The sequence below is a fragment of the Miscanthus floridulus genome, chromosome 19 (genome assembly GCF_019320115.1).
Source record: "Miscanthus floridulus cultivar M001 chromosome 19, ASM1932011v1, whole genome shotgun sequence".
Classification (NCBI taxonomy): Eukaryota; Viridiplantae; Streptophyta; class Magnoliopsida; order Poales; family Poaceae; genus Miscanthus; species Miscanthus floridulus.
Window position 1 is genome coordinate 102,734,143 of NC_089598.1, and position 15,797 is coordinate 102,749,939.

General features: G+C 44.6%; 1 protein-coding gene across 2 annotated transcripts; it reads right to left on the reverse strand.

Moving 5' to 3' along the window:
- Positions 1 to 2,139: 2,139 nt before the first annotated feature.
- Positions 2,140 to 6,602, reverse strand: LOC136527047 (uncharacterized). Of its 2 annotated transcripts, none has more exons than XM_066519657.1 (6): positions 6,482 to 6,602; positions 4,077 to 5,425; positions 3,637 to 3,687; positions 3,453 to 3,494; positions 3,171 to 3,329; positions 2,140 to 2,689 (listed from the first exon to the last, which is right to left on the reverse strand). In XM_066519657.1, the coding sequence occupies exons 2-6, from the start codon at positions 5,376 to 5,378 to the stop codon at positions 2,537 to 2,539; spliced, it is 1,707 nt and encodes a 568-aa protein (XP_066375754.1). In that variant the 5' UTR covers positions 5,379 to 5,425; positions 6,482 to 6,602; the 3' UTR covers positions 2,140 to 2,536. The 2 variants fall into 2 exon arrangements, with proteins under 2 accessions (XP_066375754.1, XP_066375753.1); XM_066519656.1 differs by having other exon boundaries at positions 3,453 to 3,551.
- Between the last annotated feature and the right edge of the window lie 9,195 nt (positions 6,603 to 15,797).

Below are 15,797 nucleotides of genomic sequence, written 5' to 3' on the forward strand. Positions count from 1 at the left end.
GACGTTTTCTTATTGGGCCAAGAAAAATGAATCCGAGTTCCCAGAGGCCCACGATCAGTGTGACAACACGAGGAATTCGTTTGTTTCCATTTTTTTTAGAAGGTATGTCTACAAAATTAACTGAACGAATTCAGTTTTAGGAATGAACAAAAAAAAAAAAAAACTCGAAGCTCGTTAGCTCGATCGGCTCGGCTCGGCTCGTTACGATAATGAGCCAAGCCAAGATTTTAGCTTTTTTTTAAGTGACCAAAGATTTTAGCTCGTTAGCTATAACGAGCCAACTCAAGCCAGCTCGCCGCTCATGAGCCAAACAAGCCATACTTCCAGGGAAAAAAGAGACATAACTTATATTAGTTTTTGTATTACTTCATGTCTTGTACTTTACAATTGGTTGACCTTATAAACTTGGGATTATTATGACTTTATCATTTTGTTTTTAATGGATGTATGGATACTTATGGACGCATTCTGTATGGTATGGAGTATGGACCATAGATGTATTACACAATACTATAGTATATTACTATGTTAGCATATATTATTTTTTTGTTCAATTTAAGACGGTTGAATGTGTTAATTTTGTATTATTACTATTCTCAAGCTTTAGATAAATGCAAATATTATATTTTGTGTATTTTTTATACCTGACTCGCGAGCTTAACAAACCAGCTCGAGCTCGTAAACGAGCCGAGCCGAGTTAGCTTTCTGGCTCGTTAAGATAACGAGCCGAGCCGAGCTAGTTCGTTATCTTAACGAGCCAGGGCGAGCCAAGCCGAGCCGGCTAGTTATCCAACCTTACATAGGTTGCTGTCACCACTTGATTAGCGAGAAAAATAAAATTAAATGTCATACAATTTATAGTGAGGAAAATATATCACCAAATTAATTGGCGAGATATGTACTACCTCTGTCTCCAAAATAATACAACTATGGGTTACGTGCCAGTTAAAGTTATTCATGTTTGATCAAGTTTTTAGTAAATAATATTCATATTTATGGTTCAAAATTAATTTATTATGAAAATATATTTCGTAATTAATATAATGATATTTATTTCATATTATAAATATTTATATTTTTTAATCTATAATTGATCAAACTTAATATACTAAAATGTGACACTGTTTCAGAATTGTATTTCTTTTGGAAACGGAGGGAGTATCTTTTTATAGGGCAGCATGTCTTGTTTATTTAAGTTGGCCAACCCAAAAGTTGAAGGGGAAATGAAAAGAAAATAAAGGAAAAACACAGGCTGACAAAAAAATGTATGTAGATTAAAATTCTCTAATGAACAGAAAACAGGAATTCATTTCGCGGCTAATAGTCCTGACCGACCTATATAAAGCATTCGACAGATAACTGGCAGCTTTTTATTTGTTAAACTATCCGAAACAAACTGAAGAAAAAATCATCTCAAATTACACGAGCCTTTGGGTCTTTATCATTTGGAGAAAGCATATTATTCACCATGCTGCACATCAAAATTTCAAATGCACGAGCAGAAATTTATATATCACAGCCAACAAAATTGGTGGAAAAAATTATACTGTGCTTCAACTAGAACTAGAATGTATAATGCAGTCTTGGGCCATAAAGTGGGTTAGAGGCCTAAAGGATGCAATGAATCAGCCCAACTTGCATAAAGAGGAAGAGGAGCTTCACCTGGAGGCATATTTTTCCTTTTCCCTTAGTCCTTTCAATTCATTTGTAGCCCACCAGTGAGCTTGTGCTGTTGAGCAGGAAGGACCATGACAAGTGACACGTGATCGTGTATTATTCTTCTAGAGCTGTAGTGACAGTAATCGAGTTATGGAAACAGAGTACATCACGATCACGAGTTGTGCAATGATAAAGCAAGCGGCAGATCACTTTTTATGTGCTGCACTTTCATCTTCAAGTATCAATAACCTAGTAGTTTGTGCAATGCATGATCATCAGATATGACATATCCAGGTCAAACAGAAAGGATCAATGGAAACATCTCCAGGTCCATAATAATAATAATAATAAAGTAGGAAGACAAGAGAAGGAGCTAGTCTGTCACCAGCAGTATAGGACAAGCAAAGTGGAAAACAAGAAAAGTGCTGCACAGAACATTTCTCAGCACCAGCACCTATAGATTAGTTTGAGAGGACTAAATGATATCAATCCTTTTGCAATTCTTCTATTCATCGGAGGTTACAGCACCTGTACAATCCATGAGAACATATTTCTCCATTAAAGCAGGAATTTATGCCAACATACTTGGATAAATTATGTAACTCAACATTTCAATCAAGGAGAACCATTTCTTAATTAGAATCTGGAGAAATTTCTTAAGAAGGTGAACCCCGATTATTTTCGAGTTCCTGACCATACTGCTGTCAAGCAGCGCTCATATTTCACAAGGGTGTGCTAAGAAGATAAAAGATGCAGTAACAAAACGTTACAGGGGTTCCAGGGAGAGAGAGGGCCTATCATATCCACAAATTGGGGTGAACTGCTTCAACATCATTCTAATCATGAATCAACGCTATTTACAAGTTTGAGCCAAGATTCATGCGTCTCCCTTGTTCATCACTGAAGGTATAGCTGAAGCTTTGCATATTGGACACCAGTTCTTCTGTCTAAGCCATTCGTGAATACAGCACACATGGTACTGATGTTCACATTGCATTGTACCAATCTCTTCACCTTCCACGTATTCCTCCTGGAACATCAAGTCAGTGTCAGTCAGAATGCAGGCTGCAGGACAATAATCATCCAGTGTCCAGGAGACAGATGTTTATTTAAACAAGTAATTGCTGGGAATATGGCATTTCAAAAGGCAAACATGGAGATACATTGTTGGAACAGATACTACAGGTTTAAAGATGTGTGTGTTTGGTTGAGGGTGTTGAAGACCTGAAGCTATGAGTTCTATGTGCAACTTTCCACAACATCAGTATACTTTTGTTTCCTTGGCTTGTGTGCACCCTTAGTAATTCCAATTCATCACTACATAGCCCCCCTTCCAGTTAGCCTATGCCTTCTCCGTTTGTCAGGCAAGGCACTAATGCAGTCCCTTTCTTTCCCCAAAGAAATGAGTTGAACATATGAAGCATACCATCAAGTTAAAATTACATTGCCAATTCTAAATCAAAATTTAGAACGGCAATTGAACATTGAAATACTGGAGTAAAAAAAAATACCTGACATATGCTACATTTCACATCATCTGCTGCAATGTTGTTCACATCTCTACCAGAATTTCTTGCTTCGTGTACGCTTTGGTTTACACACTTGGCAAATTGCTCTTCGTTAAGGGCAGTACTCACTGAGCCAATATGATCTTCCAAAGCAAGTAGTTCCTGAAAAAGATTATCAAAAGAGAGACAAATTACATATCAAAGAACTAAACACAAGCTTTTCCCAAGCCCCAAGGATATTTAATTCGAACAATAATAATGGAGCAAACATGTTGAAAGTAATACCTCATATGACATATTGTCGATATCCAATCTCATATCTTCGTGCTGATCGTGCAAATCAAGGCCACTTAAGAGCAGATTAGTTTCTAGCACCAGCAGTTGCTACCATTTTTTTATTCAGAATATATCTCAGTGCAAAAGTTGGTAAAGGAGAAAACAAAATGGACATCAAGATAAAAGGACAAACCTCATAAGTCAATTCATCATCATCTTCAATCCTATCCAATGCTAGCAACGCCTACATACAGTAAACATGGCAAACATCATAATTTACTCCTTTGTCGGACAAAAATCAGTATCCTTTATATTGTACATAGCTTTGATTAATTTCATCGCAAATGTTTTCTTTAAAAAAAATGACCACTAGGGGAAAGACCTCCCCCGAGGCATTGCATTAAGAAGAGAAGCTCAACACAGGATTGAGAAAAAGAAAAGGGTCTGAAGGACGGACCACCCTGGAACAAGCTGAAACCGGCATAACTCAGTTAGGGTCCTTTTGTTGTGAGACCCAGTATTTGAACCCTGTTTCACAACTGGACACCCTACCACCACATCACTAGTGTGTTCACATCGTAAATGAAAATTTAACAACTCAGAACATGTATTAAATAAGTTACAGAAACCAACCTGTGCAATACCTTCCATGTTTACGCGCCTGTAGCCGTCTCTCTCCCCAAACATACCATGGAACATCCGTTGGGGGCTTTCCTCAGTACGAGACGTAGATCTTCTCCTTTCTGTCTGACTAGTTGAGCCTTGATGATTAGATGAATAAATTGCATGAGGTAATTCTGCATAAAAGGGTCTTCCTAATCTCTCTGGGGGAGTACCATCCATGTGAAAATGACCGCATTCTGGATGAACGCTTGCAACAGTCTCATGCAGAGCAAATATGCTGTCCTCTCTTTCACCTGGTATCATCCTCTCCCTGGCACGCAGAGTAAAAGGTCGTCTAGTCCTTATCGAATCTGTAGGATCCTGAATACTTCTGCTATTGGTCCTTGCTGTTTGTTGAGAAGCTAATTGTTCAACAGCTCTAGCTCTAGGACCAGTACTGCCAGGATAACTAGCACGCGGCTGACTTAAATTAGATTGTTCACTTATTCCCCTTGATCTTGAAGAACTTTCTGCATCAGAAGTTCTCTTCTTTGTAACTTCGACCCTCCTATCACAGACAGAATCAGATGAAGAACATCCTGAAGGCAGAACATCAGATATTGAAGTGCAACCAAGATTTTTTAGGCCACGTCTCTGTGCTCCAGTAATGGTAGTGCCAGGGGCAGTTGATGACCTGACACCAGTAGTTTGTAAAGTATGCTGACGAACAAAAGTGGAAGCACCTTGATGTCTACCTGAATTCAATTCTTCTTTATCCTTTTGCTTATGTGCCATAGCATTCAATGCAGTATCTCTCGAATTAACTGCACGTGCAGAACTCCCTGAAGAACCAGAAACATCTAAAACTCCAAGATCATGCTCTTCTGGCAAGCTTCCTTCAGTAGTTGTTGAGGATGATGAAGCTTCTGATGTACCCTTCTGCATGTATGGATGCCCATCGCCAAATACAGAAGCTTTCTTGCCACTTTGTAGGCGTCTAACCTCAGTTCTTCTGTTACTGCTTTCAGCAATGTCTGTCTCTGCCAAAAAGGGCCGTTTTTGTCTCTCATCGCAATATTTTCTAACAGGAGCTTTTGAAGAGCTTACAGATGATGCCCTGGAGCCTGATGAATGAAATGGCCCTTGAAAATACCTTGGCTTCTCTTTATTTTCAGTGAACCGTGATTTTACAGGATTGAGATTTGAACTCTTCCCTGGCTGCTTGTTGTACTGGCTTGGCCTATCCTCATTGCTTTGATTTCTCAATGAAATGCCAGAACCTCTTCTAAGAAACCCAACTGGGGTAGTGGATCTACAGGAAGATTCGTCCATACCAAAATCCAGCAAAATGAACAGTCCAGAAGACTTCTGATAGAATTCTGCAACCCGAATTTGTAATGGTTAGAGACAAAGAATTGGAACAAGAGGACATGGATAGACACGTGCAAGACATACCCAAAAAAATGAAGAAGCAGCACAGCACAGTTCAGAAAAAGCAAACTTAGAGAAGGCAATGCTGCCAAGCTCCAAGAGAAACAAACAAATATATAGTAAGCTCAGTATCTTCCCATATCTGATCTTCATTCGCCTTTAAGAGCAAAAAGTTAAGAGAACACGGTAAAGTTGTGTCCACAGCAAAACGGACAAGGGAAGGTTACCCGTATGCTATAGTACTCCTGTGAAATTACCGCGACAAGGATCGAGAGGTCCATACATATCACAGGTAGATTGTGATACAGTATAAGCAGAGCGAGAGCCATTTCTTGGGACCACATATACCGAATAAAACACTTGGGGGCCATTGATCATGATAGCCGCGTGGAAACATCATTCACCTATCTAGCATCCGATGCCTTCAAGTTCCCAAAACAGTAATTAAAAAAAACTGCGAATGAACACCCACGAGTGCGTCAAATGGAAGGACGTTGCGATATACTGTATGGCACTACCAAAATTCTTCCATCGCAGAATGAATGCGGGCGGCCTCTGAACAGAGGACGGCGACCACGAAAATTCATTCCGCAACTCCACCTCTGAACTCGCAACTCTACCTCCGAACTCTGAGACATGGGTATTAGTTCCGATTTCCGGAGAGAAAACCTCCGGACATCCATCCACAAATCAAACAGGTGCACCGGACTGATGATTTGAATGAAAAGGGAAAAAAAACAAATAAATCGCAACCGAGTACGCCAATCCAAAGGTGCAACCAAACCGCACCAAATAGCAGCAGTACCCAACCCAGGTCTGTACGGCCTTTTGATTCCAAAATCCCCAAATTCAAACATGCCGAACAAGGAAATGATCAGAGGATTCCATCCCAACCTCTAGAACTCCTGTACTGCCTGCCCCCGCCCCACCTGGCCACCCCCCACATCAAATCAAAGGCACCCTCCACCCATCATCGGCTCATCGCCATCCATGCCCCTCCGTACCTCGTGGAAGCCGAAGCCGAAGTCGAAGCGACCGGCGGCGGCGTGCCTGCCTCCCCTGATCCCCTCCTCGTCTCCTCGCGGAAATGGGAAGCCGGAGAAGACGGCGAGCAGACGGAGGGAGGATTTGGGCAGATCCCAGGCGAATTTATTTAGCGGCGTTAGCGGGTCGGGTTCGCAGGGAGGGAAACGGTGATCCCTTCCTCCGGGTTAACGGGGGGGCTCCGCCTCCACGTGGCGGCGCTGACTGGGCGCAGCACGCACGCGTCGTCGTCGTGGACTCGCCGTAGGTGCGCCCGTGACCCGGGGCGAGGCTCACGCGCAGGCGCGGATGGATCGGAGCCGTTGGGACCGCGCCGTGATTCGTGCTGGACCTGCCGCATCGGCAAGGAACACGCCGGCCGCACACGGGTTAAACGCCTGCCGCCGCCGGTCGGAAACTTCAGCGGCGCCGCTGTCTCCTCTCTGACGTCCGAAGAAACGAATCAGCGGAGCTACCGAGCTAGGGTTTCTCTGTGACTTATCCGTTTGGAATTTCATTTTTGAAAGATAATTCCTCCGGTTATGAAGTGCGCTTTTAGGTTCGTTCAAAATAATATATAATAATAAAGTGTGTGTTTTTAGATTAATAAACTCATAAACATCTAAATAGGTGTATATAAGAAATGAAAAGCATAGCTGTCTAAGAAAAAGATTAGTGTGTTTTAACGATGATAGTACAAGTAGCTTTCTTGGCCAAACCATCATTTTCCGTCCTTTTGGAGTGCCCTTACATTCATCCATTCATCATTATCCATCTATCAAAATTTTGAGACGGCTCCATCACACAAGATTCGAAAGCAAGAGCAAGAAAAGGATGCCGACCATTTGGAGCTCGCCCTGCGTTAATTAAAAACTCTGTCCCAAAATCAGATACGTGGCATAAAAAATCTAAACTATAAATCATTTTGTTTTTTTCTAAATACATTAAACATAGCAAAAAAAAACTATGCACTTAGAAAAGTCAAAACAATTTGTAAGTTAAATGAGGGAGTAATTTATTGGAAAAACCATCCTAAGTTGAAAATTGAATGGCTTTGGTGGATGGTAGTTCAAGATTGTAATATGAATTACTCCAAATTGTATGTCGTTTTGTCATTCCTAATTACATAGTTTTTGTTATATTTTTGGATATATATTATGTCTAAATACATAATAAAAACTATGAATTTTATAAAAAAAAAAAGCGAAAAAAGACTTACAATTTGAAACGGGGTGAGTATTTTTTGAAATTTAAGATTTGGAAAACAGATCAAAGACTATTAATTATTTCATGGTTGATAAATGGTTAAAAACATAGAGGCATAATGTCGTGAGTATTGGCCGAATAATAAGGTGTGAAATCCATCTCACTGTTCAATGTAGATGGGATATATTTCCTGTTAGTCTTGGAATTAAAGATAAGTAGGTAAGAGTTAACACGCGATGAGTTGCCACTACTTCTTTCTCAAATGAAACAGATGCATGGCTTGTTCAAGTCCTAATCTTGCCTCCAGAATCTATTAGACTCTGCTGGTGAGTAAAGGCAATGCCTGTCAGAACAAATGAGGCAAGAATTTTATGGTACGAACATGCCTTCTTATTGACCTCGCAAAAAAAGGGGGTAAAGTACATTTTCAACCTCCAACTCACATTGAAGTTCGATTTTCAACCTTCAACTATGAAACCGGGTAACAGACATCCTTCAACTGTTAAAACCGGACAAATTTGGTCATCCACTGGTTTTAAAAGCGGTTTTCTATTTTCTAATAATAATAAATTTTGGTTCGATCTCTAGAAATTCGTAATTAATTTGTTTTAAATTAAAAAAATATGAAACTAGTTCATGTTTTCTTCGAAAAATGTTATATATATATATTTATGCTATATTTAAAATTGTTTTAAATTTTGCACAGAATTAATGTATACAATAACATTGCTATCCCCCGCCAGCATTTATTTTAGATGAAATTAGTACTTTTTTTCTAAAAATGTTATCTACTTGATTATGGTCTATATATAGGTATTTGGAATTGGTTTATATGTTCCTATTGCTTTATTGCTCGTTGTCACACCTGTTATTTATTTAAAACAAGTAAGATCTAAACAAGCTTAAATATAGCATCAACATGTATATATATATATATATATATATATATATATATATATATATATATATATATATATATATATATATAATTTTTAGAAGAAAACAAGAACTAGTTTTATATTTTTATAATTTAAAATAAATTAATTACGAACTTCTAGAGATCAAACCGAATTTTTATCATTATTAGAAAATAGAAACCCGCTTTTGAAACATGCCAAGGACCAAATTTGTCCGGTTTTGACAGTTGGAGGGTGTTTATTACCCAGTTTCATAGTTGAAGGTTGAAAATCGAATTTTAATGCGAGTTGGAGGTTGAAAAATGTACTTTACACCTCCCCCCCCCCCCCAAAAGTGTTTGCTTCACACTGGTTTTTAGCGATTATGTCTACTTCAAGGGTGCATCGGCGTGTTCGCTGGTTGGTTTCTGGGCTGGTTTGGGCTGGCTGGTGCTGGTTTGTTGTGAGAGAAAAACACTGTTGGCTAGTTGAATAAGTTTGGCTGAAACCAACAAACGAACAGGGTGCATATTCAGTGATTACTGGTCTTGTGACCAGACCAAGCCCTTTTCTTTGCCATTTTTTTGACCAAGGAGCCGGCACAGCCCCAAGTACCAACTACCAACTGCAAATTAAAGGGGCGCTTAAACATCGGCGGCTCAATTCGATTGGAACCTTTCAGCCGTTGGAATGACAGTCTAACATATACACAAGCTTCCCAATCAAAACATGTCAAGAGTGTTAAGTAGGCACCTTGAAAAGATAGGGTTAGGTTTTCCTTTGAAGAAAGAAAGAAGAAAGCAGGGTTAGGTTGAAATGAACTTGAAACAACAGACCTGGTGAACTTGAGTATGCTATGGCAGTTGTAAATGATTTCTTTTTTTTTAAATGGAGTAGATAGTTCATGCACAATACCGGGAAAGATGCCTGACGACCAAATCAGCAACGGCACCTGTTCTTAATTCTCGACAATTATCTATAGCACAGTAACAAACAACAAGCAAAGAAACATACAGCCTGACAAAAGTGCATCCATTTTGTAGTAACGGACGGCGCCAAACGGGGGAGCTCCACCATGCGTGTCTGCTGTACGCGCGTGCACTTGTTTGTTCTCTTGCAGCGTTTATTCGGACATACAGTACGTGTTAAATAAAAAATGAATATATATTAGGAGACAAAGAAAGGTGCCGGATGATAGCATGCACTGTGATGCATAGTTAGTGGCGCTGCAACATCCTTGATCATTTTTTTTCTCGAATCAACATCCTTGATCTTAACATTGAACTATAGCATCTTCTTTAATTTTGTGATGTGCCCTAATTAATCTAGGGCGTGCATGTGTGACTAGAGATTTTGTTCGAATTCTGCGAAATCCTCCTGCGGCGCCAAAGAAAGCTACCTGTCGCCTTGTGCCTTTTGGCTGCGTAGCGCACCTGTGCTTTGCTTTGGCGAAAGGCGGGGGCATCTAGTGCTTGGTCCGTTGCGTTTGGCCATGATTGCTTCGCTTCTCTTCTCAAACAGAAGAACCAGCTGCACACCAGCTTTTGCAAGGAATTGGCCGCATTGGACCCCCCCGCCCTGCCAGGAAAGCTATGCTACAGCCTTGCATTATGTTGATCTTTCGGTTCGACATCCACTCCGACCGGTTCTCCAAGTTTCAGCAAAATTTCAGGTGGTTTTTGACATGCCGTGCATGATGATGGGCAGTTGCAAAACCTCTCTGAACTCTGATAAGGTGAAGATAAGGGAGGAGGGAGATGGCAGTGGCACAGAGGTTGATCGAGGCGAGGCCACTAGACGAGCATGAATGCAGGATGGATGGATGATGAGTCATGAGCGCGTGGACCGGCACCTGGCGCCCGTCCGGTCCGTTGGTTGTTGGCCAATCATGTAACGGCATCTGTGCACTAATATAACCCAACCCTCACTCGCTCACTGCTTAACCGAACTACCAAGCCATTAGCTGGCGTCGAATCGAATATTCAATGGAAACCCGCGGGTCCTGGCCTGGGAAGGGGGAATCCAGGCATGGCGTGGGGACGACGACTTTGCTTCGAGCTGAATGGTGCAAATGGCTTTTGCTGCTTGACAGCAGAACGCGTCCGGTTTCAGGCACAGTTGTTAAAATCTGCAATTTTAGCATGTAATTCGCGCTTTTTATGATCTTAGTTAACTAAGGGATCTTATTGTACGTACGATCCTGATCGATGAAGTCTGCGATTGTACGTTTTTTATGTTTAGGATCGTACCTAAAGCCCTCTGATTTGATTCTTGATAAGCTTGGATTCGGGGTATGATTGCTGCAATGCTGTCGCGTGGACAGGCCTGCCGATGCGTTCGAGCTCGAACGTGGCAATAAACTACACCGGCCAGACAGATTACAGGGCCCCCTCCTATCTGACATGTCATCTCAGGAGACCAGATTACCGATCCCGCAGGCAGCATGCGTTCCGGTGCCGCCGTGCCGGACGTGGCAACGGGGCGCGCGTGTGCCGGTGCCGAGCGGGAACGCGCCCGTCCTGCTGCCTGCCGGGTCGCGTCGCGTGCATTTTCTCTCGAGGCCGCGGCATCAGCTGGTGCATGCGCGGCGGCCATAGCAGGCAGGCAGCGGTGCTTGATGGAGTCGTCGTACTTGCCGGTGGGTAGCCACGGCCCAACCCGCTGGAGCCTCTTGCCTGCGTCCTCCCTGCCAGATCAAAAGCAGCTTGCGGGTACGGGGACCGGCGGATCGCGCCGCGTCGCCGAACACCGTGCGTGCATGATTGGGTGGAGTCAACGACTCCTCGCGTGCTGCCCCTCCCGGACTGGTTTTTTTTTCCTTCCTGATGAAGCTGGGATCGTGCGGTTTTGGGCGGCCTGCCAAAAAGCCCAGTCGAGAGAGAGACAGCCGCCCACCGCAGGGAGTGCGCGCGATGATACCGGGCAAACGGCCCATGTTGAGCCTAGAAACCTGGGAAAACTGTTGAAGAGGGCTTACACCATGTTTGTATGCTGGAGACCTATGAAATTTTAAAAACACTAATCATATGTCCCTGAATAAATCAAATTTTTGGGGATATCTTAAGCCAAACATTTTTTTTAAGTTCAACTGCATTTATAGAAAAGAGAACCAAGATTGATGAAATCGAATTAGTATCGTTAGGCACAACATAAACTATTTTTATAATATGCTCATTTGGTGTCATAAACATTTCTGCTCTTTTCTTTTGGTCATAAAAAGGTTTAGTTTAAGATAACTTTACAAACTGATTTTTTTAGGGACAGAGGAAGTAGGGTTTTACTGATACTATGGTTTTCAACACTACAAACTTCTTGCACCCAAATCAGGGGCGGATGCAGGGGGGGGGGGGGGGGGGGGGGGGGGGCTGCAGCCCCCTCGCGGGCCAAATTCTAAGGGAGAAACTCTTAAGTCTGAATGGAAAAAACCAAATCAAATAATCTATTTCTGGATAAATCCTTCAGTAAAAAAAACATAGTCATGCAATTAAGATTTTTAGCAAGATTTTAGCATTCCAAAGGGTGTATGTCTAGTAAAATTTGTAGCGTTCTATAATTTAGCCCACCTCTTAACCTATTTCTAGATCCGCCACTGACCCAAATATTTCATAGTGCTACAAAACCAAAGTATTTGCAAAGCTATAGTATTTTTCTGAAACCATCCAAAAAATACTTTGCATCCAAATGACGCCTACCAGTATAATCCCCATCGCCATAGGACCAAATACTTTGCATGCAAACCTGAATTTGGAAACTTATAATGCTATAAACAGGTTGGTCCTTGCTCATCAAAATTTCCTGCTAACTTGGGGCATGTTCGGCAGGACTGAAAAATAAGCCAAAATACTGTTCTGGCTGATTATTGTGAGGGAAAAATACTGTTCTGTCTGAAAACACTGTTCACATGGAACAGTGCCACTGTGAGTGCGCTGGCCAGCCCAGCCCCAGCCGGCGAGCCAACCGAACGCGCTCTTGATACTTGGATCATCAAATCTGGCCTCAACTCCAATGGCATGTATTTGATGTTGTCTAGAAAGCACACGTTTTTGAGGAATTTTTCAATCAAAGAAATAAATATGCATGAAACATCAGACTAGTAAGGATACAAATGGGTAACAAATAACGATTTCCAGGTTACCTATTTGTCGGTGTTTTGGACCGGCGGGTCCTCAACCGACTAGTGAAAATATACTGCGTGTCCCTAATCCTGGATGGTGATGCAAAGAGACACAAGGCTTATACTGGTTCAGGCAATAGGTGTCCTACGTCCAGTCTAAGGGAGCGATCTTGTATTCCTTGCACCGAGGTGCTTGTAGTAGGGGCTTACAAGCTGAGCGGGAGATGGAGCTAGTCCTAGGTCTCTGCGTAGAGTGGCGTGGGTTGCTTGAGATGTTGATCTCTTGCAGTGAGGAAGCATGCGTGTTACAGGGCGTTGTGCGTCGCTTGCACCGGTCTGTCTCTCCCCCCTAGAAGCGGCCCTGGCCACTCTCTTTTATAGTCGAAGGGGGGCGGTACATGTATTTGCTACGTGGCGTTTTATGAGCAGAGGCGGTATGTCCGAGCCCTGTAGCTCGTCACTGTGGCGACATGGTCGGTGGAGCGGTCTTGTCCTCGGCGCACTGGAGCGACGCGCCGGTCACGCCTGATCCTGTGCGACGTGGGAGCTCCTGTGGTGGCAGGCGCACCTTCTTCTGTTGGAGGTGTGCTGGTCACCGTATGTTTGACCGGCACGGAGTGCCGAGGCTGGGTTGATGCGATGGCGCGAGTACGATGATTCCGAGGCTACAGGAGCTAGGCCCTGTGCACGACGTGGGAGCTCCTGCAGCCCGACGCAGGGCATGGCGCATACTGCGGGCGACGTGCGGTCCCAGAGTGTTGATAACGTAGAGAGCCGAGGCCCAGGCGATGCAGAGGCTAGACCGTCGTGGGGGGCTCGGCGGGCGCGAGTCCCGAGGCTACAGGAGCCCGGAAGCGGGTAGCCGAGGCTCGAAGGGAGCAGTTGGTCTTGTACATCGATTCCAAGGCTACAGGGACCCGGACTTGACTTTCCATGCCTGAGCAGGGGTTATGCAGCACAGTGTGGCATGGGTGTCCGTCGTGGGCACAGTGCCAAGCACAGTGGCCGGTAACCCCCGCCCCGTCCTGTCTCGAATAGCATGGGGTCGATGTGACTCCCGTCTCGTCGGCCACCCCGCTATACTGTGCCGTCGTGCGGCTGACGTCGCGGGAGTGGTTGACGCGTTAGTTGGATGTGACGTCCCGTCAGAGAAGTCGATCAAGGCGGCGGTGACGGGGTTGATGCCGAGCCGGCCTCGAGCGAGTCGATAGCTGGGTGCTCGTCCGAGGCCTTGCGCGCGGGGCCTCGGGCGAGTCGGAGAATCGGCACCTCGTCCGAGGCCTTGCACGTGGGGCCTCGGGCGAGTCGGAGAATCAGCACCTCGTCCGAGGCCTTGCGCGCTGGGCCTCGGGCGAGTCGGAGAACCGGCACCTCGTCCGAGGCCTTGTGGCGCGGGGCCTCGGGCGAGTCGGAGAATCGGTACCTCGTCCGAGGCCTTGCGCGCGGGGCCTCGGGCAAGTCGGAGAACCGGTACCTCGTCCGAGGTCTCGCGGTTGTCTCTTGGCTTCGATATTTACAAGGTCTAAGCGATTTTTTCGGTTCTCGCTTAGGGGACCCCTTTTTATGGTACCCGACACTATTTTACCAGTTTATTATCCCACAAATTGGTCTTTGCTCATAAAAATTTTCCTGCTATCTTGATCCTTGGATCATCAAATTTGGCTACAACTCAAATGGCATGTATTTGTTGTAGGCAAGAAAGCACGCGTTTTCAATTTTTGAAAGAAATAAATATGTTTGTGTCAGGGTTATGATACCCCAGGTATCTCAAGACACCGATTAGTCAGCCGCTCGGGCGGCCCATGGTACATGAGCTGGTATAAGCCCGAGCGACCGAGGCCCAGCTAAGCTATGTGGACTTGGGCCAAACACTAAGGAAGGGGTTGGTCGTGACCTCTCCTCTCTGCCTTCATCATACGCCGCGCGGCACCACACGACCTCTCCCCCGTCCCGACCCCTAGGAGGAACGGGGAGAGATCGGACTCTGCCAGATCAGAGCAAGCACGCCGCACTAACCCCGCAAGGACCGAGGGGACAGCAGCCCCCTCAGCCTGGTCAGACGCCATCCCTGCGCCATGCAGCAAATATAAGACAACTCCACTAAGCAGTGGCGGCCAGTACGGTGACCCACCGTTCAAATACGGCCCGACGAGACGGGTGTACGACTCCACCCGCTACGGCATTAACTTTGAGGCCATCCAAGCTAGCGAAGGCCACGACCCCAGGGCTCGGGATCGTGGCCACCAGCCCCGCAAGCAGCAAGACGACCAACGACCTAGGGGCAGCTACCAACTCCCGTACGACGTCCCTAGGCGATCAGGAGGCGATGACGAAGGCCACGTCGCACAGGACGGCTGGCAAATCACCACCGTGCCTATAGTGCCGCCACAACCGGCACAGTAGCGCCACGCCACCCCATGCCGCGACGTGGGCACAAGACCATGACGACAACCATGCTCAGACGTGCGCTACACCAAGCCAAGATGACGTTTCTTGCAAGCCAAGTTAGCTAGGTTCCCCCCCTCAGGCTCAAGACCCTTCGGTCGGGAGAACCTCCTTCTCTGTATGTGACCTGGCACCGGACTGTATATAAGGGCAGCCAGTGCACCCTTCCAAGGCATCGGACTCCCAAAACCTTCATTTGGGCAGTCCATCTCCTAGGTCTAGCTCCACTCTCCTAACTCTTCCATCATTCTTGCCCCCCCATTGTAAGAACTTCAGAGCATTAAACATGCACTCAATCATCTCTGAAACTGGATGTAGGGCTCCGGCCTGAACCAGTATAATTCTTCGTGTCTTTTGGATGCTACCGTTGTCTTCCTGGCGCAACACGACAATCGTATAAATTTACTAGTCGGTTAACAAAAGACCGACAGTTTGAAACATCAGAACTAACAAGGATACAGATAGGTAAACCAATAATGTTTTCCAGGTTCCCTATTTTACCAGTTCATTATCCCACATATATTAATAACCATTATTACATGTCTTGCTGTATTAATTTATTTTAGCTAATTTTGGACCAACCATGAAAAGGTCTGGCCGGTGTAAAATTAGCCAAACGGAGAGCGAGCGACGCCC

What these genes read in the sequence shown, in the direction of transcription:
- LOC136527047 (XM_066519656.1), bottom strand. Translation starts at nt 5,378, where the DNA reads ATGGACGAATCTTCCTGTAGATCCACTACCCCAGTTGGGTTTCTTAGA. An exon ending in ATGATGAATTGACTTATGAG is followed by an intron (nt 3,552 to 3,636) that starts GTTTGTCCTTTT and finishes AAAAAATGGTAG; the next exon opens with CAACTGCTGGTGCTAGAAAC. An exon ending in TGAAATGTAGCATATGTCAG is followed by an intron (nt 2,690 to 3,170) that starts GTATTTTTTTTT and finishes TTGATGTTCCAG; the next exon opens with GAGGAATACGTGGAAGGTGA.